Source organism: Leucopleurus acutus (assembly GCF_964270905.1).
Source record: "Leucopleurus acutus genome assembly, chromosome: X".
NCBI lineage: Eukaryota > Metazoa > Chordata > Mammalia > Artiodactyla > Delphinidae > Leucopleurus > Leucopleurus acutus.
Window position 1 is genome coordinate 129882251 of NC_139148.1, and position 27824 is coordinate 129910074.

At 47.6% G+C, this 27824-nt stretch overlaps 1 protein-coding gene across 1 annotated transcript; it reads left to right on the forward strand.

Annotated features, from left to right (window-relative positions):
- The first annotated feature begins 53 nt into the window (after positions 1–53).
- NSDHL (NAD(P) dependent 3-beta-hydroxysteroid dehydrogenase NSDHL) lies at positions 54–27300 on the forward strand. Its single transcript, XM_082864869.1, has 8 exons — positions 54–161; positions 6247–6361; positions 9951–10109; positions 16730–16876; positions 21225–21353; positions 23672–23814; positions 25062–25164; positions 25927–27300. Exons 1-8 carry the CDS (start codon positions 112–114, stop codon positions 26257–26259), a joined length of 1179 nt encoding a protein of 392 aa, XP_082720995.1. The 5' UTR covers positions 54–111; the 3' UTR covers positions 26260–27300.
- Positions 27301–27824: the final 524 nt, after the last annotated feature.

Below are 27824 nucleotides of genomic sequence, written 5' to 3' on the forward strand. Positions count from 1 at the left end.
GCTGAGCCAGCACCGAACAGAGCCAATTCCCTTGGTGGAAGAGCCTCGGCAGATTCTCGGCTCACGCGGGCGGGGAGAAAAGGGTGGCTGCAGGCCGCTGGAGCGCTGAGGATGAAGGCTGCGGACGCGCTGGGGACAGCCAGGGGGCCGCCTACGGACGGGTAAGGGTTGCGACCTCGCCCTTGTGTCGGCGACAGGACTGGAAGGGTTGGGTGGGGCGATCCGGCTCGGGGACTCTCTGGTCTGGCCTGAGATTGAGTTAGGGTCAGAGAGGCCAGAGAAGAGCGTCACCTTTCGTGTTGGAGCAGACACTGTACTCACTGGGCAACTGAGACCCGGAGAAGGGAAGGGACGTGCCAAGCCTTGTCGCAGAGGTTCGGACGTCTGGGAGTTAGCGGCCAAATGCAGCTGAGGCTCTTTCTTTGAGCGTGTCCCTTCAAGAGCACCCCCTGCCTCTCAAGTAGGTTCCAAGACAGGATCACTGTAGTTCTCGTCTGGCTTAAAGCAGCCCAGGGAAGTGAGCTGGAGGCCTGGGAGCGGACTTCGAAGGGAGTGAAGCAGATATGAGCGTGAGAGGGAGCAGGTCATCAAAATATATTCTTTTTGGCACCCAAACACTCCAGGTGGATAGTGAGGGGCATTGCAGGCGGAGACACCGCCTGAGCAAAGTCACAGGAGTTTTGCAAGTGTGAGACCTGCCTGGAGAATTACAACGGGACGTGTGCTCTCAGCCCTTACCTGCTTCCCCTCTGGGCAGGGGACAGAGCATAAGTTTCTCAGGCTGACAAAGCCTGAGGTTTATTGACATTCATTAAACGACAGTGTTCACCGACCTTCTGCCCTTTACCCTCTTCCTCTTTGAGCATAAACCAGGTCCAAAACCTTGCAGTCATATTTGACTCTTTTCGTGCCCCCTTCCCATTAACCAGCCTCCAAGTTCTATCCATTTTCCCCCTTAAATGCCGTTTCTTTTCTCTTTCCCACCTCTGCTGCTCGCTCCTCTCCCACTCCAGGCCTTCAGCAGCAGCCTCCCTATGAGTACAAGCCAGACAGCCAGCCCCTCTGTTTGACTCACGCCTCCAGGGCCTTAGAACTTGGCTTAGGGATCTCCTCCCCGCCTGGGTTTACCCTCATCGGAAGTCAAAGGCACTTCTGCAATGTTCTGCTAAGCCTGACTCCCACCCCAGATGCTGGACTCCCTGAATGTCTGTGCTGTGCAAGGTTCTGTTTGGCAATGGCCTTGTGAATGAGGGAATGTATGAGTGAGTGAGCTGACACCAGGGTGCTTTTCCACAACTTTTTGACAAGTTACAGCTCCCCTTTTAGCCCTGGGGCTTCTTTCAGCCCTACAGCAACTCTGAAGTCTGTGGGAAGGATCGCTGCTCTACAGATGAGGCCTCTTACACCAGCCGCAGCAGCACAGTTCCAACCCATACTCTCCATTCCAGGGTCCTTGCTGGCCCTCCAGGGGCTCACAGCCTGGCGGGCCAGGACAGATGTGGCGGGGAGAAAGCCTAAAGCTGTGCTATGTTAGAATGAGAACAGAAACCTGTTCTGAGGAAGCTGCTGACCTTGCTCGGGGAGGAGGAGGAGGTTTCGCAGAGGTGACAGCTGAGCAGAGCAGCTCACCATGGAGAGGACAGGGAGAATATTCCAGGTGGAGGGAACAGCATAAACTAAAGCTCTCAGGCTGGCTTTGTCAGTGGCCACCACAAATTCAAAATCAGGGCCTTTCTGTGTCCTAAAAGTAAATAGACCAGCAGAGAGATGAATGACTGACAGAAGCACAGAGACACCTCAGATCCATGAAAGGACAAGACTGAGCTGATTGAGACTTTTGGGGAACTGGTGGGAAGCCTTGGATGTTGTTGGCGTCGTTCTTCCACAGACTAGGGTATCGAGCTCGCGGTGGCCACAGTTTAGCTTCCTGCACTGAGTCTGTGGACAGCAGCAGGCCAGGCCCCGACTACCCCAACACACCCCTCTGAGCTGCTCTGGATTTCCACTTCACAAAGAGCCTGGTCTCCCACGTTCGCAAAGGAAGGAACACTTGTCTCTATCTGGTTCGAAATGGACAGACTATCCCGTCCTTTTGTCCCCAGGACTCACTAGCTGGAGACTCTCCCCAGCAGGAAGGCGGTGATGGGCTCACTCCCTTCTCTCGGTATCTAATCCTATCAGTGACCTTCCTCCCCCTTGCCCAGAAGTGGAGCCAGGCGCTTGGGTTTCCCTAATAGAAGATGGTTCTCTTCCTAGATTCTTTTTAGCCTAAGGCCTTGTCCCAGTGTGTATAGAGGAACAAGGGCATACGTACTGGTTTTAATTCAGACACCTATCATTTTAAAGGAAAAAGACTTGAGGTTTCTGATGTGTGAACCTTAGAACGTTGCTCTTTGGGGCCTTATTTTCTCACTTACAGCTGTTCGTGTGAGTGTATGTGTGGTACAATAGACAGAACTGAAAATTTACCATTTTAACCATTTTGAGTGTACAGTTCAGTGGCATTAAGTGCGTTCACATTGTCGTGCAACCATCACCACCATCCGTCTCCAGAACTCTTTTCATCTCGTAGAACTGAAACTCTATATGTACTAAGCATCACTTCCCGATTCTCCCACTTCTCCCAGCCCCTGGCACCTTCCCTTCTACTTTCTGTGTCTATGAATTTGACTACTCTAGGGACCTCACGTAAGTAGAATCATATAGTATTTGTCCTTTTGTGTCTGGCTTCTTTCACTTAGTATAATGTCTCCAAGGTTCTTATTTCACTTAGCTTAAGTTCATCCATGTTGTAGCATGTGTCAGAATGTCCCTTCTTTTCATTTTTATTTTATTGTTGTAAGAACACTTAAGATGAGATCCACCATATTAATAAATGTTTGAATGTACAATAGGTACAACACACCTCTAGAGCTTACTCATCTTGCTTAACTGAAACTTTCTGCCCGTTGATCAGTAACTCCCCCTTTCCCCCTCCCCCAGTCCCTGGCAACCACCGTTCCACTCTTTGATTCTGTGAGTTTGACTACTTTAGGTCCCTCATATAAGTGGAATCATGCAGTATTTGTCCTTCTGTGACTGGCTTATTTCACTTAGCATAATGTTCTCAAAGTTCATCCATGTCTCATATAGTGGAATCTCCTTTTTTAAGGCTTAATAGTATTCCGTTGTATGTATGTACCACATTTTCTTTATCTATTCATCCATCAGTGAACACTTAGGTTGTTTGCATGTTGGCTATTGTGAATAGTGCTGCAATGAGCTTAGGAGTACCCATATCTCTTCAAGATTCTGGCTTCAACTCTTTTGAATATCTACCCAGAATTGGAATTGCTGGATCATACGGTGGTTTGGTGGTTCTATTTGAATTTTTTAAGGAACCTCCATACTGTTTTCTACAGTAGCTGTATCGTTTTTCCATTCCCACCAACAGTATACAAAGGTTCCAATTTCTCCACATCCTTGCCAACACTTATCTTTTGACTTTTTGATAACAGCCATCCTGACAGGGGTGAAGTGGTATCTCATTGAAGTTTTGTTTTACATTTCCCTGATGATTAATGACATTGAGCATTTTTTCATGTACCTGTTGGCCATCTGTGTGTCTTCTCTGGAGAGAGGTCTATTCCAGCCCTAAGCTCATTTTCTAATCAGGTCATTAGTTTGGGTTGGTTTTTTCTTTTCTTTTTTAGCTATTGATTTGAAGTCTGGACATTAACTCCTTATTAGATACAAGTTTGGCAGATATTTTCTCCCATTCCATAGTTGCCAGAATTTCCTTCGTTTTTAAGGCTGAATAATATTCCATTTTATCTGTTTATCCATCAACGGACACTTGACTTGCTTCCACCTTTTGGCTGCGGTTCATAGTGCTGCCATGAACATGCGTGTACAAATATCTGTTCAAATCCCTGCTTTCAGTTTTTTGGAGTATGTACCCAGATGCGGAATTGCTTCATCCTACGGTCATTCTATGGTTAATATTTTTAGGAACCACCATACTGTTTCCCACAGCAGCTGCACCATTTTACGTTCCCATCAACAGTGAACAAGGGTTCCAGTTTCTTTACATCCTTGTCAACACTTGTTATTTTCTGTTTTCTGGGTTTTTTTGATAATAGCCATCCTAACAGGTATGAGATGATTGCCCACTGTGGTTTTGATTTGCATTTCCCTGATGATTAGGGAGGTTGAGCATACTTGCATGTGCTCATTGGTCATCTGTAAAGTATATCTTTTTTAGAGAAATGTCTGTTAAATCACAACTCTTCTTGGTGTTCATTTGGACGTGAACATATATCACATGGGGGATTTAGGTTGCAGGGGAGGGGGGCTGCCAGTGGGATCTGATTCATTCCCTAGGCTAGACCTGGGTACCCAGCCTCTAGAGACCACTAAAGTATCAGCAGAATTCTTATCTGGCTTAAAGTATTTGCAAACTTTAAAATAATTTGTATATAATTTGAGACAAATTAGATTTGATTTTGTTTTTGTTTTTGCAAGAGGCTGGTTTGCTGAGAATTGTATATGCATTATTTGAAAGTTATGTTATGGATCCAGGCTCCCTCCGCAAGCCCTAGGGGAGGAGCCTTCCTGCCTCTGCCAGCTTCTGGGGGTCCCAGGTGTCCCTGGGCTTGTGACCACAGCACTCCAAATGCTGTCTGCCCTCTCATTTCCTCATGCTTCCCTGAGTATCAGGAGAGACTGAGTAAGAAACCAGCAGTGGGTATTGGTGAGTGGAACACCACCAGAAAAATAACAAACCCATTTGCCCCCAGTGAAGCTCCTGCATCTTAGATGGGGGTGTCTGTGTGTACGCGGTTGAAAGCAGAAAGCATGGGTGCGTACACACACCGTGTATTCATGCGTCCAGTGGACGTGTGAGGGCCAAGATGTAGTGGTGAGCAAGACAGACAGGACCTCTAGGCACACTGTTTGCTAGGCCTTGGTGCAAGTGCCCAGATCCTTGTTCCCTGCCAGATGCACATTGAACCAAATGGATAAAATGTTCGCCAGCCACATCTGTTTAGGGAGAACAGATGACAGGGCCATCTGCCGGCACAAAGAGGATTATGGTGTACAAGGCAGACGGGATGGGCCTAGAGCTACAGGTGAACTTCGCTTATTCGTTGGTGTGCTTTCTAAAAAGTTCTGTGAAAAATGAAGTTTTGAAATATATTTCCTAATAACTTCCATTGTGGTCGCAGAAATATGTGTCCCCAAAATGGCTCCATCAGACATTGAGGATCCTAACATCCATTTCCAGGCCACAAAACCAGCTCCTACGGGGACACATGACAGAGTGTGTGTGTGTGTGATCGGGCCGCCCGCCGCCTCCTCGCTGAAGAGCGCTCTCTGAGCCTAGCCTTCTGCAAGCAGTTGGACTTGCTTTGTCACGGATTTTGCCATCCCCCGGTGTTAGGGGGTCTGTGACTTAGGTAGATGGACCACTGCCAAGGAAGCAGATCAAGACCTAATGCACTGTAACCCCAAAGTGAACGGCTTCTCTTTGTTTGCGGTTCAGTGGTTTGGTCTCGTTGTGGGACTTTATCACCTGATATGCTTTGCTACTGTCTCCTGGTTATGAACTGCTGGGTCCCCACCACACTCTGGCCACTTCCCGAGGGTTTCCGGTGGCCCCAGACACTCTGAGTTCTATATGTGGTCAGGGTGGCTTTAATTCCACCAACAAGGAGAGCTCTGTGTCTTCTTACTCTTCCTGCTCACAGCATCCCATGCCCTGGCACCATGGGGATGAGCACTGAGTCTGTTTTATTGAGCTGCAGCAAAGAGACATGGCTTGAGCAGATTGATACACTTTCTGACAGTGCCAGGACTGCAACCTGGGCCTCCCCGGGTCTGTGCGTTTTCCCACTGCGCTGCCACAGTCTACTAGTCTACTGATCGACTCGAGAGAAATAGACAATAATTGAAGTGCTGTGGGAAAAGCTGTGATGTTAGACATATTCTTTTCATTGTAACTGATGGATGAGATTATTTAACTGGCTTCCTGTTCTGCCTGGAGCCAAATATACAGTGAGTTATGGGCCCAGTCAGGCCCTTCTCTGAGGGCAGCCTGCATCACAGGAATGTTCACTGAGTGCTTCATCCAGCAGCTGAAGCTATGGTTGAGCTCTTTGTGAAAACTCCATGTGTGCGTGTGCGGGGGAGCATCCACACAGAACACTAATAACTAAAAGATGGTTCAGTTTATATAACATGTCTGTCTCTAAATATGTCTTTAAGGACCGAAAAGTTGACTGCAGACAGGGCCAAATTTGCAGCTGAAATGGAACAAGCAGCTGGTGAGCCAGTGCGAGACCAGGGCACATGGACACATTTGACAGAAGACATTCCAAAAGTGAGTACGAAAAGGGTTAACCAAAACCAGGTAAGGGGAAAGTCGAACACATACATACCAACAAGACATTGATATGTAGCTATGGGTTAAAAATCGTATTTGGTTCATTTATTAAATCAATCAATGTTGAGTATTGTTTCTTTATAGAAGATATATATCTTTATTTAAGGCACCAGTTACTTACTGCTGTGTAACAAACTCTGTCAGAATGTAGTGGTTTAAAACAACGCCCATTTCTTTGTTCACGATTCTACAGGTTGGGCTCGGCCCAGCAGGGGGCAGGGGTTCCTTGGTGGGTCTCCCCTGGGCTTGCTGTCACAGCCGCTATCATGGGGACCCTGAGGTGTATGTTCCAGGCAGCCTCACACACATGGCAGTAACTGCTGGCTGTCAGCTGGGTGCCTCGGTTTGCCTTCACGTGGCCTCCAGCAGGTTAGACAGTGCTTCTGGGTAGAATGGCAGAAGCCTTTCCAGGGCCAACAAGGGCGGTAGCAAGGCCTCCTAAAGTCTAGCGTCGCAAGTGTCAGAAGGGACTTGAAGGAATTGTCAGGCCTCTTGGAGGTTTTTCCACAAAGATCTGCAAAGAGTGGGTTGGATTCACTTTTGCTGAACGAACACTTCAGAAATGAAATCACACCAAGGTAAAAAATGTGTTTATATCAAATGTTAGTAAATTAAGGATTCCCAGGAGGTTGCCAGAGGTCAGCAGATCACCCTGGTTTTAGTGTACAGCTCAGAGTAAGGTCTTCTCTCTGCCTCTGTAGTTGAGTGTTAATCTGAGATTCTAGTGCTCAGACAAACCACCAGAGCTCCTTGCCGTCTGTAGTTCATTATTTGTGTGAATCAGGACTTTACTCAGCAACCAAAAACAATCTGGATTCGGATGGTTGTTCGTTCTAATTGATTGACTTTATAGGAAGTAAAAGTTACACAAAGTACTACAATAAAAAGAACACTTTCACCCTAACTTATATATACATTCTGTGTAAGACTTCTCTGAGAAAACGGCCCACGGCTAAAGACAAGGGAAAACAGAAAAGGATGGAATAAACCCAGTGACCTGGAGCATTCTCTTTTCTCAAGATCATATTGCAATGAAATAGTATGTCTAGATGGCTTTCTTTCCTATTCTTTTTTTTTTTTTTTTTTTTTTTTTTTTTTTGCCATACGCGGGCCTCTCACTGTTGTGGCCTCTCCCGTTGCGGAGCACAGGCTCCGGACGCGCAGGCTCAGCGGCCATGGCTCACGGGCCCAGCCGCTCCGCGGCATGTGGGATCTTCCCGGACCGGGGCACGAACCCGCGTCCCCTGCATCGGCAGGCGGACTCTCAACCACTGCGCCACCAGGGAAGCCCCTCTTTCCTTTTCCTATTCTTAAAACTGTCTCCAAGATGTCAATTTTATAACTCCCGGCAGTACCCCATTCTTGAGTCTCGCTACCTGTTTCCAGTCTGGAGTCTCATTCTTACTTGTTAGTGCATATTCCTTCTGTCTGCTGGGCCCACTTGCCCCGTGCCATCTTTCATGGCCATGAAAAGTTAAGTGGTTATTTCACGTGATCTCCTGTAACCGAATACCATGGTTCCATCCCACATCTGACTTCTCTGGGGTAAATGCCAGCTCTGTTCTCATCATTACAAAACTCTCTGGCACAGCTGCTGACCCACGCTTCCCAGGCAATATTGGTGCAACATTTCAATATAATAAAAAAATCCACGTCACTGTCAAAGAGAGGAGTACGGATTGCTTGCATTTAAAATCATGAAACGAGATTGCACTAGACATAGTAGCAAGGTTATTTGATTTGTTTTTAATTAGACCATATCAGCCTTTTGAAACAACTGTAACTAGAGATTGCAGATAATATAAACAAGAGACTCTGAAATCCTTTGGGATGCCCTTAGACATGTCTAGTTTAGACCCTCTTTGGGCTCAGGCAAATTTTTACTAAACCAAGAAAAAATAGCTTGGGAAGCAAGGATGCTCAGAGTTATTCTAAAAAACTGCATTTGCCTGTGCAGCTGACTTGGGGGGAACGGGAGGATAAGGGATTGCCGAAAGGGGGATCAAGTGGGATGTGTGTAATTTCATTTGCCTATGCCCTGGGGGTGTGTTAGAAATTTTAGTAAAGGTGCAAATAACGTAGCGTGCTGTGATTACATGTATATGGCAGTAACTGAAGCATAGACGAGAATGGGCTTAAAAGATAATCTGGTGCGGGGGGCGGCACAGTGAGGCTGACTCTGTCAGGAGATTACAAATGCCTGAACAAATGACGCTAACGCTACGGAGCCGTCTACAGAGGACCTGGTGGCCTCCACTAACAATACCACTCCAGATGGGATGACAGGTTGAGAGGGGTAGAGCCGTAGAAGAGGCTCTGGCACCCCTGCAGTCTCCTGCATGTCTCAATCATATAGGCATTTAAGGCATACATAGCAGGTTGGTTGGTTGGTTTTTTAATCAGGAGCAGAATTTCTTTACGATCTCTACTTACCATCCCCAACTTTGATTTACTGTACATGAGCTCAGGGAAGAATGGGGGTTTGTCATCTTAAGGAAGCCCAGATATGGTTTTACAAAGACCCCAGGGAGGAGGGATATACCAGGTCCTCCATCTGGGCCCCTTATAGCCAGCTTCATCAGCGTACACCAGCTACAGTTTTGCATCGACTCCTTGGAGTCAGAATATTTAAGCGCCTGCATGTGGTGCACTGTCCTTCCTTTATCCCCAGTTACCAGAGTTGGAATTTAGCCAAGAGTGTATGTGTTGCAGAAACTGAAATGTAAACACCATAGCTCTCCCCTAATTTTTCAACAACTTCCTCAGAGCTCAGAGAAGGGGAAGCAAAGCCCTGGGCCCGGCTGATGAACAGCTCACCCGTCCTCCCTGCAACCCCACCAGGAGATCCCATCAGACAAAAGCACAGTCTTACATGGATGTGCTAAGGCGAGAAGGGGTTAGGTGACGAGCCCTAAGCCACACAGCCAGCCCTATAGTGGTTGGGGAGCAAAGGGGGCTGACTTTGCCCTGCAAGTAAGAAGGCTCTGCTTTCTCCTTTCTGATATTTTAAGTGCACACTGTCAATTGAGTGGGTGGCACGTTTTGATTTATTTTGTTTTTCCATTCATGTGTGTGGTTGGTCGGTTGGTTGGTTTGCTTTTTGCCTTAGAAGTGCCCATGGATCAGCTATTGGGAACAAGAAGGTGTCACTTTTTTTTTTTTTTTTTTTTTTGCCACACTGTGCAGCTTGTGAGATCTTAGATCCCCGACCAGGGATTGAACCTGGGCCACGGCAGTGAAAGCACCAAGTCATAAGCCCTGGACCGCCAGGGAACTCCCCTCAGGTCATCCAGTCTAACCAAAGTCTGCCTCAGTATCATTTGCTATCCTGCCTCTCCTGATCCCAGGAGAGAAGATTGGCATTGGTGATAGGACACCAGAATTATATGAAGCTTCCAACTTGGCTCAAGAAGAGTTTCAAACTAAGAGATGGACCTGCCATCGCAGTGGCTCATGGTCTGTGAGTCCAGGCTCTTAATAGTTCTCAGCACACCCGTACCCCACTGCCATCCCTCCCTTTCTGCAGGCCATGAAATGCACAGTGATCGGAGGCTCTGGGTTCCTGGGGCAGCACATGGTGGAGCAACTGCTGGCAAGAGGCTACGCTGTCAACGTATTTGACATTCGGCAAGGGTTCGACGATCCCCGCGTGCAATTCTTCCTGGGCGACCTCTGCAGCCAACAGGTAACAGACCACCCAGCCTTGCCGATTGCCCCAGGCCCCTGAAGGGAGACTACCAGACTTACGCTGCTCAGAGGCCAGCCAAGTTGTTGTTTCTAAAACAAAAGTTTTTTGAAAAACTGTAAAGTTATAGGAAAGAATTTAACACACACCCACATTGTTACTAGTGAGAATGGGTAACTGTCATCTCTGTCACTACTACTCCACTCTGCCCTGGTAGTACGAAGGCAAGTGTGGCCAATACATAAATGAGTGGGTGTAGCTGAGTAGCAATAAAACTTTATTTACAAAAAGTTGTCCGCAGGCCATAGTGTGCCGACTGTGGCCCCAGAGTGTATATCCAAAAGTGCAATTGCTGGAGTTTTTTTTTTAATTGAGATATAATTCACATTCCATAAATTTCACATTTCTAAAGTGTACAATTCAGTGGTTGTTAGTCTGTTCACAAAGTGATGCGTCCCTCACCGCTGTGTAATTCCAGAACATTGTCACCACCCAAAAAGGAAACCCCAGGCCTGCTAGCAGTCATTCCCCGTTTCCTGTCCTCCCCACCGCTGCCAGCCCTTGGCAACCATACATCTCCCATCTCTATTCTGGACACTTCACATAAGTGGAATCATAATATTTGTCGTTTTGTGACTGACTTCTTTCCCTTAATGTTTTCAAGATTTAGCCGAGTTATAAGGGTGGTAATATTTTGAATTTTAAGATGTTGCCAAATTGCTCAACAAGGCTGCTTTGTCACTTAAGTTCACAGCAGCCATGTGGTAGGATCCCCATTGCTCATGTCCTTGCCAGCACTTGGTATTCTTAGACGTTTTGGTATTGCCCTTCTGGAGAGTGTGAAGTGCTACCTCAGTGACGCTTAGTGTCACATGTGCCCCCTGCACGGGTGGCTAGGCGCCACACCTTTTCCTGACCCTCCTCTGTGAAATGCGTGTCGCTGACCTTCGCTCATTAGTCTGTGGCTTTACCTTGTTGTTCCTAGGGATGTGTAATTCCTTTCTATTTGAGACAGTCCTTCGCATGTTGTATGTATCATAGTGGCTTCCTTCAGCCTGTCACTGGGCTCTTCTTCTCGGCTTTGGCATCGTTGGCTATAGTTTGTTTATTTGTTTGTTTTGGATTTTAAGACCATGGCTTCCCCTGCAGCCCTGTCAAATTCCAGGCTGTCTTCCTTACCCAACCCTCCCCACCTGTGGGCCTGGAGATGGGGTAGAAGTCTTCCTTGTTCATCATCACTGCTTCTCTCACCCTGACTCGAGCTCCCTCCAGCTTTGAAGGTAATACCAGCAGGCTGTACATACCCTCGTACCCTTCCTTGTGGCCACGATCCACAGCCACCCTCTCCCTTTCCCAGGTGACTCCATCTCATTTCTCAGTGGTTTTAGCTCCTGGCCAAGGTCAACCTCATCGTAATTGTTGGCAAGTTCAGTATTCACACCTATGATCCTGCCAGTACCCTTGCCTTGGCCTCCACTCCCATTGTCATTCCCTAGACCCAGACCTCGGTCGTCCCCAGTAAGTGTGTCCTCTCCGTGATCTCACTTACAGGTGTTGCACTGTGAGCCCCAGCTCCTATCTTTCCAGTTCACAGCCTCTAAGACCTCCACTCTACCAGGTCTGTGACCCACCCAGGCATCTGGCCGTTTCCCACTATCCCGCACCCCATTCAGAGCCTCCCTGCTGTCAAGTCTATGGCTGACTTTCTCCTGCATGATTCTCAGCCCTCATTGTATGTATCAGTCAGAGTTGTCCAGAGAAAGAACCAGGGAGACATGGATCGTGGGGGCTGGCAAGTCTGAAATTTGCAGGACAGGCCGGCAGGCTGCAAGCCCAGGCAGTCCTGAGGCAGGTTTTCTTCTTCCCGAAACCGCAGCTTTTACTCTTAGGCCTTTCAACTGATTGAATGAAGCCCACCCAGATTATCAAGGACAGTCTCCTCTGATTTCAAGTCAACTGATTGTAGATGTTAACCACAGCTACAGAATATCTTCAGAGCAGCCCCTGGACTAGTGTCTGCTGGAAAAATGGACACATAAACCTCCCCATCATGTTGTACTTCCTGGGTTAAACCCCAGCCCTGGTTAAATCCAGTTCTACCTCCGTGGGGTGTCTCTGTGCAGCCAAACGGGGCTGGAGAAGAAAACACAAGCTTGTTGCCTCTTTCTTCACGGTCGTGGTCTTCAAGCGACCCATGTACCTTCCGGCACCATATCCACAGACCTACACTCTTCACGTGCTTAGCCCTGGAAATGGTCCAGGCACCAGCTAGAGCCCGTGTCTTCTTCCCTACTTGGTGATTCCTCTAGGGATTCTCCACCCTCTCTCCTTGATCAGCAAGTTGTCCTACCAGATCGCAGCCATCAGCACAGCGTCACCATCTTAAGGAAACAGAACGCCCTGGTGCGGCTTTAGCTACTGCCCCACTTTCCCCTTGTGGTAATTTGTTCTCAGCACCCCTGACTGCTTCCCTCCATTGTCTCATAGCAGCACTCCAGCTAGGTCTTCACCTAACAGCCACTGGTACAGCCACCAGGGACCTGGAAGCGACCAGATCTGGTGGCCACACCGTGCTTCTCATCTGCCTGGACCCTTCCGCGGCACCTGATAGTATCTTCACTCACCACCCGCTCACTTCTCCTCCTGCCTCACCAATTGCCCCTCCTCAGTCTCCTTATCTCTGTAATGTCTAAACTTGGCAGGATCCAGGGCTTATTCCTTAGATCTCTTTTCTCCAAGCACACTTAGTGTCCTGGTGAATCCACTCCGGCTCACAGATTAAATACAGTCTAGAAGCTAATAAGCTCCAAGCTTGAGATCTCCAGCCTCGTGTCTATCCAGCTGCCTGCTGGCTATCTCTCTTTGTGCTGTATCTAAAATTCAGCTCCTGGCTCCCTGCTACAAGCTGGCCCCCTCCCCCAGCACAGCCAACCTGCTGCTACTAAAGTCCTCACCACCTTGATAAATGCCCACTCTGTCTTTCGGATTGCTTTGGCCAGAAACTTTAAATTTATCCTTGATTCCTTTCTCTTCTGTACCCTCGATCCCATCCATCACCAAATCTTGTTGCCTCCACTCTCAAAGTAGATCTCCGATCCATCAGCTCCCCACCCCTTCCATTACCACCCTGGTCCAAGCCACCACCCTTTTAATGCATAAATCAGACTTCAGGGCTCCTCTGTTCAGAAGCCTCCAGGGGTGTCCAGTCCTATTTATAGCAAACATACAGACCTGAATAATCACCCACAAGGCCCTGCGTGATCCGACCTCACCCGCTCCCACACTCCCCCTCATTGCTCCTGTCCAGGTACACTGGCCTCCTTACTGCTTCTCAAACTCACCAACTGAGTTCTTGCCTCAGGACCTTTGCACTCGCTGCTCCTTCTGTCAGGAATGCTCTTCGTGAACCGCAGAGCTTGTTCGGGAAATTCCTGTAAGTCTTTGAGCACCTTATGCTAAGCATCCAGCCCCTCTGGATCTCCCTTACTCCGCTTTGTTTCTGTGTAACACTTGGCACTAGCTGATATACTCTGTGTAAACTTAGGTATCTGTGCCCCCCACCCAGAGAATGGACCCTCCTTGATGGCAGGGATATGGTCTCATTTGATCACTGACATGTCCCCTCAAAGGAGACAGGCTGTTTAGCAAACTTCAGCTCCCCTCCAAACCACTCCCCCACAACTCCCATGCTGTCGTTGCCAGTATTTCGCTTCCAGATTTTCTTCACCCTGAAGACGGGGAAGGACGAGGGAGGGATCGACTGAAGTCTCCACTCATCAGCACCTCTCCTATCCCAGTTCTCTCTCCCAGGTTCCTTCCTCTTCCTGCTGAAGCATTTCCTGTAGCATTCCCCCCAGCGAATATCTGTACACAGTAAACTCGCTGAGTCCTTTTATGCCCGAAAATGTCTCTGTTTTCCCCTCACTCATGAATGCTAGTTTGGCTGCAGGTGGAATTCTTGTTTCACAGTTTTCCCCCCATCGCTCAATCTGAGCATCGTTCCTCTGTAGGTCAGCTGAGTTTTCCTCATGCCTTTTAGGATTTTCTTTTTCGTCCTTTATGGTCTGTAGAGAGTATCTCTAGGTCTGAATTTTAGTTTTCTTTTTGAATCCCACTCGGCACCTAGTGGGCCTCATTTTGAGAAAATTCTTCAAATATTGACTCTACCCACATTCTTTCTGGAAGCCTTACTGGACATACAGTAAAGTCTTTCGTTATATTCTACATGTCTCTTAGTCTCTCCTCCATGTGTTCTTTCTCCTTCTGTCTTTATAATATTTTATAGATTCTCTCTATTCCATATACACTCACGGCCAGGCCTGTTTCATCTGTATCCCCTCCCCACCCTCAGATTATTTTAAAGCCAAACCTAGACATCTTGTCTTTTTTTTTGTAAATATTTCAGTATTTGTTACTAAAAGATAAGAATCCTTTGAAAAAACACAACTCCATGACCACACCTAAAACATATTGACAATTGCTTAATTTCTAACCAGTGTTGAGATATCTCTGAATGTCTCACAATGTTTTTGTATAGTTGTCTTTCCAAATAAGGAACCAAAAAGGTTGAGGAATATTGCAGTCGACTGAAGGGGCAGGACGGGACTGGATGTTCATCATAAACCATGGTCTGGATCTTGCAGATTTCATCCCCATGGTGTTGTTGAACACGTCCGTGTAGGTTATATTAAATACATTAAAATTATTTTCACCTGTTTCTTTTTACTTTTTTATGTTTTTTTATTTTTTTACTTCTATTTATTTAATTTTTTTGGCCGTGCCACACAGCTCGCGGGATCCTAGTTCCCCGAACAGGGATTGAACCCAGGCCTCCCCGCCGCCCCGCAGCGGAAGCGCAGAGTCGCAACCACTGGACCGCCAGGGAATTCCCACTTTTTCCTGTTTTAATGTGGCTACTACAAAATGTGAAGTCATATCTATGCTTTGTATTATATTTCTAGTGGAGTGAAGACTGCATCTGATTCTGGTTGGGTTTTTTTCCGTTGGGGCATCATGGATTGACACCCCAACAGCCATAAGCACACCTGGTGCTCAGATTTTGCTTTCTACACACCACTGCCCATAATAGGAACCCGGGCTTCTTGGTAAAATAGCCTATGCAGGACTCTGGGGCAGGGTAGGTAGTACAAGGTGAGCCTGGAATATTTTCTTAGGACAAAATTAAGGACGTACTCAAAAACTAATGAGAATATGTCAAAAAGACACAGGAACCAATTTGAAGAGCCTCCACTGGCCAAATCTGGGACATTTTGAGCCTCACCAAATATAATAGTAGTGGATTACACAGAGGGAAAGGTACCTTTTTGATGGCCAGAATCGGGCAGCCATCCCGCTAAGCAAATGATTGGATCAACATCACCAACAATGGGACAGACTGGGTGATGCCCTGAGAAGGTCATAATGTCACTGGTGTGATGTTCTTGCCAAAAGTATTAAATCTAAAAGACTAATCCAAATTGAGGGGACATTATTGGGACAGTTGGGGAAGTTTGGATAGAGACTAATGATTGCATAGGAGTATCCTATCTGTTACATTTCTTGCATACGATGAATGTTTTGTGGTTATTTAGGGGGATGTCTTTGTTCTTAGGAGGTGCCTGGTGAAGACTTGAGAGGCTAAGTGGCATGATGTCTACAGCTTACTCTCAAATGGTTTCAAGGAAAAACATCATGTCTACATAGAGAAAATTGTGGCAAAATGCTAATAATCGGTGGATCTAGGCACATAATTCATGGTTGTCTTTCTTTTGGTGATGTTAGTATCTATTGATCATTCCTAGATCTTATTACTCAGTTAAGGTTTCACAAAATGGTGACATGCTATTATTCTCTCTTTATTTCTTAGCTCAAATCTTTGTACCTTGTGCAGATTAAATGCTTGACTCTTTCCCTTTATTTGCCACTTTGCAAAAGGAATTCTTACTCATACTGGGGATCAAATTGTCCCTTCCTTTTTGGCCAGTGGGAGCGTCTTCAAGTTGGCTCTCGAGTCCTTTTAACAGGAATTATTTTCTGGTGCGACAAGGTGTTCCTGGCTCATCTTGTCTGTTTCCTGCCCCAGATCTGCAATCAGCCGTCGATCTCAGGAGCTCTGCTTCCCTGTAGCAATAAATTAAACGTACATGTTTTTGTCTCAGGTTACTGTTTTATGTCTAGTTTCACAGAAAGGAATGCTGCTGTGTATTGGGTATTTACACTGTCTTTTCATATGATTCATAATGTGTATCTATGGGCTCATCTTCCCCAGGAGCTTTAACTGCAGGTGCCCTGAATTGTACCCCACCCACCCACCACCCATGAGGCGCAAAGGCAAAGATGCTGCCTTTCTCTGGATCCCACAGGCTTCTCATGCCCCAAACCAGTTTTTATTTGGGCCCAGGTAATGGGGAGGGGGGCGGTTAAAGGGACAATATGGTTTCTGTGCCATGTACTTACGTGTTGTTTGACTTTTACAATGAGAATGTATTTCTGTGTTGATTGTAGAATTATTAAAGGGCAAGACACCTACATGCCCCAGATTGGAGAGTGGTAATGTGAGGAGGATGTTTACTTGTCTAAAGCAGGAGGGATTTTTTTTTTGTCTTTGTTTGCTTCTCCAGGATCTGTACCCAGCTCTGAAAGGTGTAAGCACAGTTTTCCACTGCGCATCGCCCCCACCATCCAGTAACAACAAGGAACTCTTTTACAGAGTGAATTACGTTGGCACCAAGAATGTCATTGAAACTTGCAAAGAGGCTGGGGTTCAGGTAAGGGGAAAGCTGGAATGAGTGCTGTCAGGAGCGTGTGATGGCCCTTTCCAAGTGTGTGGGGACCAGGGCTCTTGTTCTCTTCCTGTGCCTAGCCAGGCTTGCTTCCTAAAGTGTGAAGAGCCTAGAAATTCAGCCCTAGGACCTGCTGAGCATCTGAACAGACCATCTGAGGACCCTAAGGTTTATTAGTCTTGGTTAAAGAGCTACAAAATTTAGAAATTGCTTGTATTTTTTTATTGTGGCTTAAATATATATATATATATATATATAATGTAAATATATATAAAACATAAAATTTACCATTTTAACCATTTTTTAAGTGTACAGTTCACTGGCATTAAGCACATTCACATTGCTGTACAACCACCGCCATCGTCCGTCTCCAGAACTTTTTCATCATCCTAAGCTGAAATCTGTACCAATTAAACACTAACTCTCTCCTCCCCTAGCCCCTGGCGCCCACCATTCTGCTTCCTGTCACTGTGAATTTGACTCTAGGGGCCTCATAGAAGTGGCATCAAACAACATGTGGCCGTTCGTGTCTGACTTACTTTACTTAGTGTAACATCTTCAGGGTTCGTCTGTGCTGTAGCAGGTGTTAGAACACCAGGGCTGTTTCCAGGTTTTGACACGGGGAGGGGTAAGGGTAAACTGGGACGAAGCGAGAGAGTGGCATGGACATATATACATATATATATATATACACACATATATACACTACCAAACGTGAAATAGATAGCTAGTGGGAAGCAGCCGCATAGCACAGGGAGATCAGCTCGGTGCTTTGTGACCACTGAGAGGGGTGGGATAGGGAGGGAGGGAGGGAGGGAGACGCAAGAGGGAGGAGATATGGGAACATATGTATGTGTATAACTGATTCACTTTGTTATAAAGCTGAAACTAACACACCATTGTAAAGCAATTATACTCCAATAAAAACGTTAAAAAAAGAAAAGTTTGTAGGGGACTTCCCTGGCAGTCCAGTGGTTAAGACTCTGTGTATCCACTGCAGGGGGTGTGGGTTCAATCCCTGGTTGGGAACTAAGATCCCGCATTCTGTGCAGCGTGGCCAAAAGAAAAGAAAAGAAAGAAAATCTAAAACTTTGTAAAAATAATATCATGTTGAATATATCTTCCTGCAACTTGCTTTTTTTTTTTTTTGCAGTACGCAGGCCTCTCACTGTTGTGGCCTCTCCCGTTGCGGAGCACAGGCTCCGGACGCGCAGGCTCAGCGGCCATGGCTCACGGGCCCAGCCGCTCGCAGCATGTGGGATCTTCCCGGACCGGGGCACGAACCCGTGTCCCCTGCATCGGCAGGCGGACTCTCAACCACTGCACCACCAGGGAAGCCCCCAACTTGCTTTTTTTCCCCAACATTATGTTTTTGAGATTTCTCCATCTTGATATACATAGCTCTGGTATATTCACTGAAGTGGCAGGATTGCTCAGTGGGTAACAGTGCAGGAAGTGCTTTTTTTAATGTAGTATTTAGGGAATGTCTCTCAATAGAGCAATCAGAAGATTGGTTACTGTGCTTTTCTTTTCAGAGATTTAAAGTGTTACTTCCCACATTTAAATCCTTAATCCACCAGGAATTTATGTCCGTATATGTTCTGAAGTAGACAGAGGATGTTTTGGTGCTCAGCAGCATGTGTTATACCATCCATCCTTTCCCCGCTATTCAGCGCCCTATGCAGCACACCTGTGCGGGCCTGTTCCCGGCTCTCAAACTCTCTTGGCCCCTGTGCCCTGCCTTAGGATGAACCTCAGTATCTAGTGTAGGACAAGTCACTCCCCCAACCATGTTCTTCAGAATTTGCTTGTCTACCCTCAGAATGGGAGAAAATATTTGCAAATGAAGCAACTGACAAAGGATTCATCTCCAAAATTTATAAGCAGCTCATGCAGCTCAGTGTCAAAAAAACAAACAACCCAATCCAAAAATGGGCAGAAGACCTAAACAGACATTTCTCCAAAGAAGATACACAGATTGCCAACAAACACAGGAAAGGATGCTCAACATCATTAATCATTAGAGAAATGCAAATCAAAACTGCAGTGAGATATCACCTCACACCAGTCAGAATGGCCATCATCAAAAAATCTACAAACAATAAATGCTGGAGAGGGTGTGGAGAAAAGAGAACACTCTTGCACTGTTGGTGGGAATGTAAATTGATACAACCACTATGGAGAACAGTATGGAGGTTCCTTAAAACACTAAAAATAGAGCTCCCATATGACCCAGGAATCCCACTCCTGGCCATAAACCCTGAGAAAACCATAATTCAAAAAGAGTCATGGGGCTTCCCTGGTGGCACATTGGTTGAGAATCCGCCTGCCAATGCAGGGGACATGGGTTCGAGCCCTGGTTCTGGGAAGATCCCACACCACGGAGCACCTAAGCCCGTGTGCCGCAACTACTGAGTCTGCATGCTGCAACTACTGAAACCTGCGCGCCTAGAGCCTGTGCTCCACAACAAGAGAAGCCACCGCAGAGAAGCCTGCGCACCACAGTGAAGAGTAGCCCCTGCTCACCGCAACTAGAGAAAGCCCGCACACAGCAACGAAGACCCAATACAGCCAAAAATAAATAAATAAAATGAAAAAAAAAAGAGTCATGTACCACAATGTTCATTGCAGCTCTATTTACAATAGCCAGGGCATGGAAGCAACCTAAGTGTCCATCAACAGATGAATGGATAAAGAAGATGTGGCACATATATACACTGGAATATTACTCAGCCATAAAAAGAAACGAAATTGAGTTATTTGTAGTGAGGTGGATGGACCTAGAGTCTGTCATACAGAGTGAATTAAGTCAGAAAGAGAAAAACAAATACCGTATGCTAACACATATATATGGAATTTTTTTAAAAAATGGTTGTGAAGAACCTAGGGGTGGGACAGGAATAAAGACGCAGATGTAGAGAATGGACTTGAGGACATGGGGAGGAGGAAGGGTTAGCTGGGACAAAGTGAGAGAGCGGCATGGATTTATATATACTACCAAATGTAAAACAGCTAGCTAGTGGGAAGCAGTCACAAAGCACAGGGAGATCAGCTGGGTGCTTTGTGACCACCTAGAGGGTTGGGATAGGGAGGGTGGGAGGGAGGGAGATGCACAAGGGAGGAGGTATGGGGATATATGTATATGTATAGCTGATTCACTTTGTTATAAAGCAGAAACTAACACACCATTGTAAAGCAATTATACTCCAATAAAGATGTTTAAAAATTGAAAATATTTTATAAAATTTAAAAAAAAAAGAATTTGTGTATTCTTAGCCCTTTGCTCGTATACATTTTAGAACCAGCTTGTCGAGTTCCTTGATAAAGCCTGTTGGAAATGTTACTGTAATTGCCTCAAACCTAAAGGTAATTTGGGAGAGAATTGATATCTTTCAAATATTGAGTCTCCGTATCCATAAATGCATACATAATATGTCTATTTATCTCTCTCTTTAATGTCTTTCAATAGAGCTTTATACTTCACTTCATAAAGGTTTTGTACATCTTTTGTTAAATTTATTCCATGTACCTTGCTTTTGGTGGTTGAAATATCTTTCACATTACATTTTCAACTGCTACTACGTAGGGGCACAGTTAATTTTTGTATATCGATTTTGTACTCAGCAACTTTGCTGAACTCTAATATTTTCTGTATATTTGTAGTGCTTTGTATGTAGACATTTGCAACACCTGTAAGTGGCAATAGTTTTGTTTCTTCTTTTCAAATCATTATACTTTGTTGTTTCCCTTATCCTACCATGCTGGCTAGAACTTCCAGGACCTTGTTGAATAAAAGTGATAAAGATGTGATTCGAGCTAATGGTGTTCAGTTTAGGATGGGCTGCCCTTAACCAGATAGCTGGAAGCTACGAACCCTCATAAGAAAGCAACTTCCTTTCAAATAGCATTTCGCCAGTGGACATGTGCACGTGCGCATTCGTGTGTGCTGACGTGCCAAGGTTGGGATCAGAATCACCAGGGTCTTTTGCAGACAGGCATCTCCCTCGAAGTTTGTGGGCTATCCTTCCCCCATGGAGAATAGCTCCCATCTGTTCTATCCCTTGGTTGTGATAAGAGGGGGGAAAATGTGAAATTCACTGTTTTAGAGTGTGATACCATAATGTGTCTCAAATCCCCATACCTGCAAAAGATGGTGATCTTTGCATTATTTTGAGAAGGCCTGAAAAGGGAAGGCATCATAGTGGAGAATCTGTATGGGGCGAGGGTTGTGAGCACGTGCCATTTGATTCTCTTTCCTACCTGACCATCGTGATGTTTAAACAGCGATCGTTCCTGACTCATTTTTTTTAAATCTTCTGTTCTCCTCTGCCAGAAACTCATTTTAACCAGCAGTGCCAGTGTCATCTTTGAGGGTGTCGACATCAAAAATGGAACCGAAGACCTCCCTTATGCCAGGAAACCCATTGACTACTACACGGAGACGAAGATCTTACAGGAGAGAGTACGTACCTGAGGACTGGTTGAGTGAGTGACAAACGAGGTCTATGAACGTCTACAGAATTTAGATTCTTAAGAAGAATGTTTATGAACATAGGAAGTTAGTATTCTGATGCCTAATATGTAAATTGGGCAGTAAAATCTGTGGATGGAATTCAATTTCAAGGATAATAACAGAAAAAATAACATAATAGCTTAATGTGGCCAGACGCTACTCTGTATTTTAGGAGGAGCTGCCTCATTTAAACTTCGCAATGACCCCATAAGGCAGGTACTGTTACCGTCACCAGGTTACAGAGGAGGACAGTTGGTGCAGAGAGATTCGGAAGCTTCCTGAGGTCGCGCAGCTCTAGAGCCTGCACTCAACATGTATACCATGCAAGTTTACTGAACTGCTCCAGCAATCAGACAATTTATGATGACCCAAAGTGGGAGGCAGAACTCAGGCTAAACACTCAAGTGTGTTTTGATTTGAACACACCTTCCTAGTGGCACTCTTGCACCCTCTGTCCTTTTTTTTTTTTTTTTGAAATTAAACAATGGAAGGCTCTTGCTTTATTTTAAGGAAAAGTACTTTTCCACTTGGCAAGCCAGCTTCACCAGGGAGCACCTGGTTGTAGCAGCAGTCTGGGCCAAGTAGCAGAGACTGTGACAGTAGCCAGCTCCGGGACTAACGTCCAGGAGAATATTACCCTGAGGACACCCGATACTGTAGGCCATAGATGCTCATCGACCACAGGCAGCTCACCTTGGCCAGGCAGCTGTGAGTTTGCCTCTCCCAGCTGTTGGCAGCGGGCCACGCCTACTGAGGTTTTCTTTCGCAGCCGGTATGTATGGAACCAGAGCTTAACGCCAGATTGGCCAGAGTCCCCCTGCGCGGCCTGAGTGTCAGCCGCCTCCCATCTGTTTGCTATTACTCCAACCCAGAAAGTCCCAAAAGACCTCATCTGCCGGGAGACCCAAGGGCTTCCCAGTGCAGCGCATGGAGGCCTAGGTTTTGCAAGCTCCAGTCCTGGGTCTGCCCGCCTGCTCCTTGGAGCACAGAGAGCCTCACGTAGCTCCCACCTGCTCAGACTTGACCCGAGGAGCGCTAAAGCTTCCACTGGGCCCCGTGCACCCTCCTCCAGCACTCCTGGGTCTCCCGCCCCCTGGGCTCAGGTGCTGCAAGTGGCAGCTGTGGTTCAGACCATCGTCGTGTCACTTGCACTGACTCTTGGGTGCTCTGCTGGAAATGAGCTCAGCCTGTAAACGCCTCTGGCAGTAACTGTGCTGGAGCCTCCAGTTGGCGGCAGATGTCAAGCTGCTGCCGGCTTTCAAACGTGCTGACAGATAATAGATGGAGTGTGGTGTTATCTAGGACTCCCAGAGCTTTCTCCTCTTTAGTAACAGAGATGAGCCTCGGCTAGAGGGCATTTGAAGGCTTATTTAGTCATTTCCTCTGCCCCTGTGGGGACCAGGGCCTGGTGGGGGGAGAGGAGAGGCAGCTCCACCTTTGGGTAACTCCGATCATTGTGAACACAGTCAACAAGTGGCTTAAGCTCACTGGACCAAAACGTGAACAAGGATTTTGCCACCACGGAGTAGAAATCCTAGGTGAGGTGGGCCATCTCGTTTCAGCAGCACACAGCCTTGGCAGTAGTACCATCGTGGTCCCCATTTTTAACAACGACCTATCTGATCCTTTGGGAAGTTTTGTTCCCTTTGAGACAAAACTTGTTTCTCTGTACTTGAAGCCCTTAAGTTCTAGCTTGTACATTAAGCCACACAGAACATGGCTCTGAGGATTCACCCGACATGCCGGTTCATCTGTTTAGCTACTGAGTTGCTGCCCTGTTTCTCCCAGACCCTCCCCCTTCTCAGCCCCTTCTTCCTGGCCCAGTTGGCTTCATCAGAGTCCCTTCCTAGGAGGTGGTACTCAGTTCTGACCACAACAGCCCAGGACTGGTGGAAACATACAGTTGGCACATGGAGCTTAAGTCAGGAGCCGTTTTGGTGGCAGCAGCCTTACTGAAGGCCCCCAGCTAACTCATTAACTGGATCTCTCAGATATTTTCCACAAACTGCTGCATTCATGCATTTTAGTGTTTAAACCCAAACCCAGGCCTTTCTGTTAGATTCTACTGGTCTCGACCCAACTCTCTCCTGTGTTTTCAGATTTGGGTGTTGGAGTGGGGAAAGGGATACAGAAGTAGTCCCGAATTATAAGTGTCACTGACGTGAGTCTGCAGCCCGCGGCAGTGGGCGGCATCCATGCCCCTGTGCAAGGTCCTGTCCCCTGGGGAGCATGTCTGCAGCCCACACGGTCCCTCTGCTCTCCCGCAGGCGGTGCTGGGTGCCAACGATCCTGACGAGAATTTCATAACCACAGCCATCCGCCCTCATGGCATTTTTGGCCCAAGGGACCCCCAGTTGGTCCCCATTCTCATCGAGGCGGCCAGGAAAGGCAAGATGAAGTTCATGATCGGGTAAGTTGGCTGCTCTCCTCCCCGCGCCCCCCGCCCTGGACACAGTCGGCTCTTGCCTTACGTGGCCTTCTGTGCTGCCCGCTGCTCATTTCCTGGGGCTGCCACAACAAATGAGGCTTAGAACAACAGAAATGGATTCACTCCCAGTGATGGAGGCCAGGACTCCAAAATCCAGGTGTGGGCAGGGTTGGCCCCACTGGAGGCTCTGAGGGAGAGTCTGTTCCAGGCCTCTCTCCCAGTCTCAGGTGGCTACCAGCAACCCTTGGCGTCCCTTGGCTTGTAGACCCGTCACTTCAGTCTCTGCCTACATCTTCATGTGACGTTCTTTTCTTTGTGTGTCTGTACCCAAACGTCCCTCCTCTTATAAGGACACCAGTCATTGGGTTTAAGGCCCACCCTACACTAGTGTGACATTATCTAAACTAATTACATATTCAAAGACCTTATCTCCAGATAAGGTCATAGTCACAAGTTCCAGGGAGACATGGATTGTGGCAGGACACTCTTCTGCCCCATGAACCCTCTCAGGTAGGCTGCGAAAACATTTGTGTCCCTGTTTGGAAATTCCGGAAACAGGCTCAGAGGGGAAACAATTGGCCCAGGGTTAAGGGCCAAGCCCTCTGCTCTCCTTGCATCTAGGAAGGCGGGGGTAGGTGTTAACATTCCTCCTCTGGGCAAGTGCAAGTGGGAGGGCTGCTGCAGGTGATGAGACTGGGACTATGTCCCCAGTATACCTTTCCTTCCCCCCTCCTCTCTCCCTCCCTCCCTTCCTCCCTTCCTTTCTTCCTTTCTTCCTTTCTTCCTTCTCTTTTCTCCCTTTCTTTCCCCATTTATCCCTGTGCCTTGCCACTTTGCCTCCCTGCCTTTCACTTGGCTTCCCTGCTGTGGGATTTGAAAGAGACAGTAGAAAACTCTGAGGCCAGAGAAAGGCATTAGCCCAGAGTGCCCTGGAGGGAGTTCAGAGCTGCTGCCCTAATTAGAGCCCAGAGCAGACAATACCAGTGTTGGCCACACTGGGACGGGGCAGGCAGGACCTGGGACTTGCAGATTCATTGGTGGGCCCTTAAATATCCCACTGGCCCTGAGGGCCTAGGAGCCCTGGCCTCCTGCCCATCTTCAACTGTTACGGATGCCCAGGTGTGCCAGGGGCTGGCATTGCCAAGGCGGGTCCTGGCCCTGGGTCCACGTGCAGGGGCTCTACCAGGTTCTCCCCCGGCGCAGGGAACCCATTCCTTGTGCACATGCAGGAACGGGGAGAACTTGGTGGACTTCACCTTCGTGGAAAACGTGGTCCACGGACACATCCTGGCTGCAGAGCACCTCTCCAGAGACACAGCCTTGGGTGGGAAGGTAAGGCACCTGCTTCTTCCTGCCTCTACCTGCTCGGCAGCAGCTGGCCCACCATTTCCTGCCCCTGTGTGTCCGCCTGCCTTCACAATTCTCCTCCCAGTGATTGGACCCACTGGCAAGTGGCTTCTGTGACCCTGCATCCTGGCAAAGCTGCTCTAGGATCCCACTGGGCCACGGTTGAGCCCCTCTGGTGGGGTGAGGTCAGCTCTCACGCAGAGATGAGAGAGCACACGCGGGCTCCTTTCACTCCCACTCCTAGGGCCCCCGTCTTCTTTGTTTCTCACTCCGACCTTTGGAATCCCCCGTATTTGGGCTCTTTTTTTCTCCTGGGCCTCCGCCATTTTCCCCCTCCTGTAACTCTCAGTGTGGCGGGGGTGTGGTGGGTATGGCTTTTAGTTTACGCCAAAGACAGCACGTTTCAGAAATGTCATATGACCCGTTCGTTGCATCTGAAGATAAGATGATTTACTGCAGTTACCGTGATTAACACAATTATTAAATTAACAAATGTACCTTCCCAAGTGCAATCTAAGCTTCCCTTGAAATCCTGTCATCGCCTGAAAGCTGCCTGCAGCCTGCGGTCTGTGTAGGCTTAATAACCGCCTCACTTTCGAGCTGCCTTGCAAAGGAACTGGGGCGGGCAGGCAGGGAGTGGCCACTGGTTTCTCAAAATATTGGTCCTGGCTGAGCTCCAGCTCCAAGCATGGCCTGCCGCCCCATCCTGCTGGGGAGCAGTTCCTAACTTCTCCTTCCCCCCTGCAGGCTTTTCACATCACCAACGATGAGCCCATCCCTTTCTGGACTTTCCTGTCGCGCATCCTGACAGGCCTCAATTACGAGGCCCCCAAGTACCACATCCCCTACTGGGTGGCCTACTACCTGGCCCTCCTGCTGTCCCTCCTGGTGACGGTAATCAGTCCCATAGCCCAGCTTCAGCCCACTTTCACGCCCATGCGGGTCGCGCTGGCTGGCACATTCCATTACTACAGCTGTGAGAAAGCCAAAAAGGTCATGGGCTACCGGCCGCTGGTCAGCATGGATGACGCCGTGGACAGGACGGTGCGGAGCTTTCGCCACCTGCGGAAGGTCGAGTGAGGCGGCCTGGAGCCCGGGCCCTTCCACGCACTCCCCAGCCGATAACTCTCTCCTTGCAGTGAGTTTCTTCTGAGCTTAGGTCTCCTCCGGCTGGTTCTGTGAGAGCACACCCACCCTTCTGTGACTCCGAGGGTGGCGAAATCAGCAGACGTTTCTTCTTCGTAGGACTGGATTTAGATTTCTTAAAATAGGGCAGCTTCCTGGTTTACTGTTTTGTATTCTCTCCCTCTCCCCCACCCGCTTCCTCCTGGGTCCCTTACCATTCCAGTGGCCTTGTAAACAGTCAAAGAAGCCTAGGGAAGAAACAAGCCATTTGCTGCTCGAGGAGGGGGTCCTAGACTTATTTCCATGCAGACTGTTCAAGGAGCCACAGACGACAGATACCCTAGAGAAAAGCAGAAGTTCTAAACACATGGTGAGGCTTCAAGTGTACATTTTAAATAGACACAGAGTTTAGAGCAAAAACTTTGAAAAAGCTTGAATAACTGTAAACCCCCCAAATCCCTGGGGAGAAGAGCTACCAGTTGCTCATCTCCTTGCACGCTCCCAAGTTCTCTCTCGGGTGCAGCTGGTGTGCCTGCCTGCAGTATTTTTTCATACAACGTTCTTTCATGGGCGCCTTTCTCTTTACCCACAGAGCCCTGTGTCCTTTTAATGGCAAGGTGGTGGTCTGCCCGAGTGGCATGCCGTTTGAAGCTGTTTAGCACCTCTCCTAACATGGGACATTGGGCAGGTTGACAGTAAGCCGTGGAAAAGGTCAGAGAGAAGAGTACCCCCTTTATCTGCTTGGAGTTTGGGCAGAAACAGCACGAGATGATGCCGAAAGGGCTACTTCCCTGCGGCTCACGCTCATAGAACCCTTCAGGCCAGTTTCTGACAGTCATAGCACATATAGTGATTCAGCATTCTTTATTTTCTGGTGCTCTGCTTACAGAATCTGGTTTCTTCTCAGACTCATTGAAATGTAACCTTAAAGACTTCTGTTTGCTTCTCTGCCTTTGTGCAAGGGTGGGGAGACAGCTGGGGAGACTGGAATAAAGTGAAGGTATTGTACATGCTGTGCAGTTTGTGTGATTTGAACTTGACCCCCACCTGGGGGGAAACAGCTACTGGGGTGGGGGGACACAAACAGAAATAAAACAGGGTTTTTGCCCCTAAGGCAGTTAGAACAGAGGAGTTACGATACGTTCACAAGCCCCTATAATAGCAGGTAGGAAATGATAGACACACTTGAGACGAGGTGGTGTTAAGTTCAGAGGAAGGATATGTGGCTTCCAGCCAAGGCCTTGAAGGATGGCTAAAGAGTACGTAGGTGCAGGCCCCTAGATGGCGTTTCAAGGTAAAAGGTAAGGTTCGCAGGCATTGGCTTGTCATAGTTTCATTAGCAATGTGTTGTCTCTCAGATTCAATGAAGTACAGAAATGTCCAGCTGGCCTTGGAGGTTAGTTGAGCTGAACTTTATCTTGTAGGCCTGGGAAACCATTGACAGTTCCAGCAATGGGGAGCAAAAGCCCACAAGCTCATTCCAGCCACCCTATGGGGAGCCTGAGAGACCAGATAGGAGG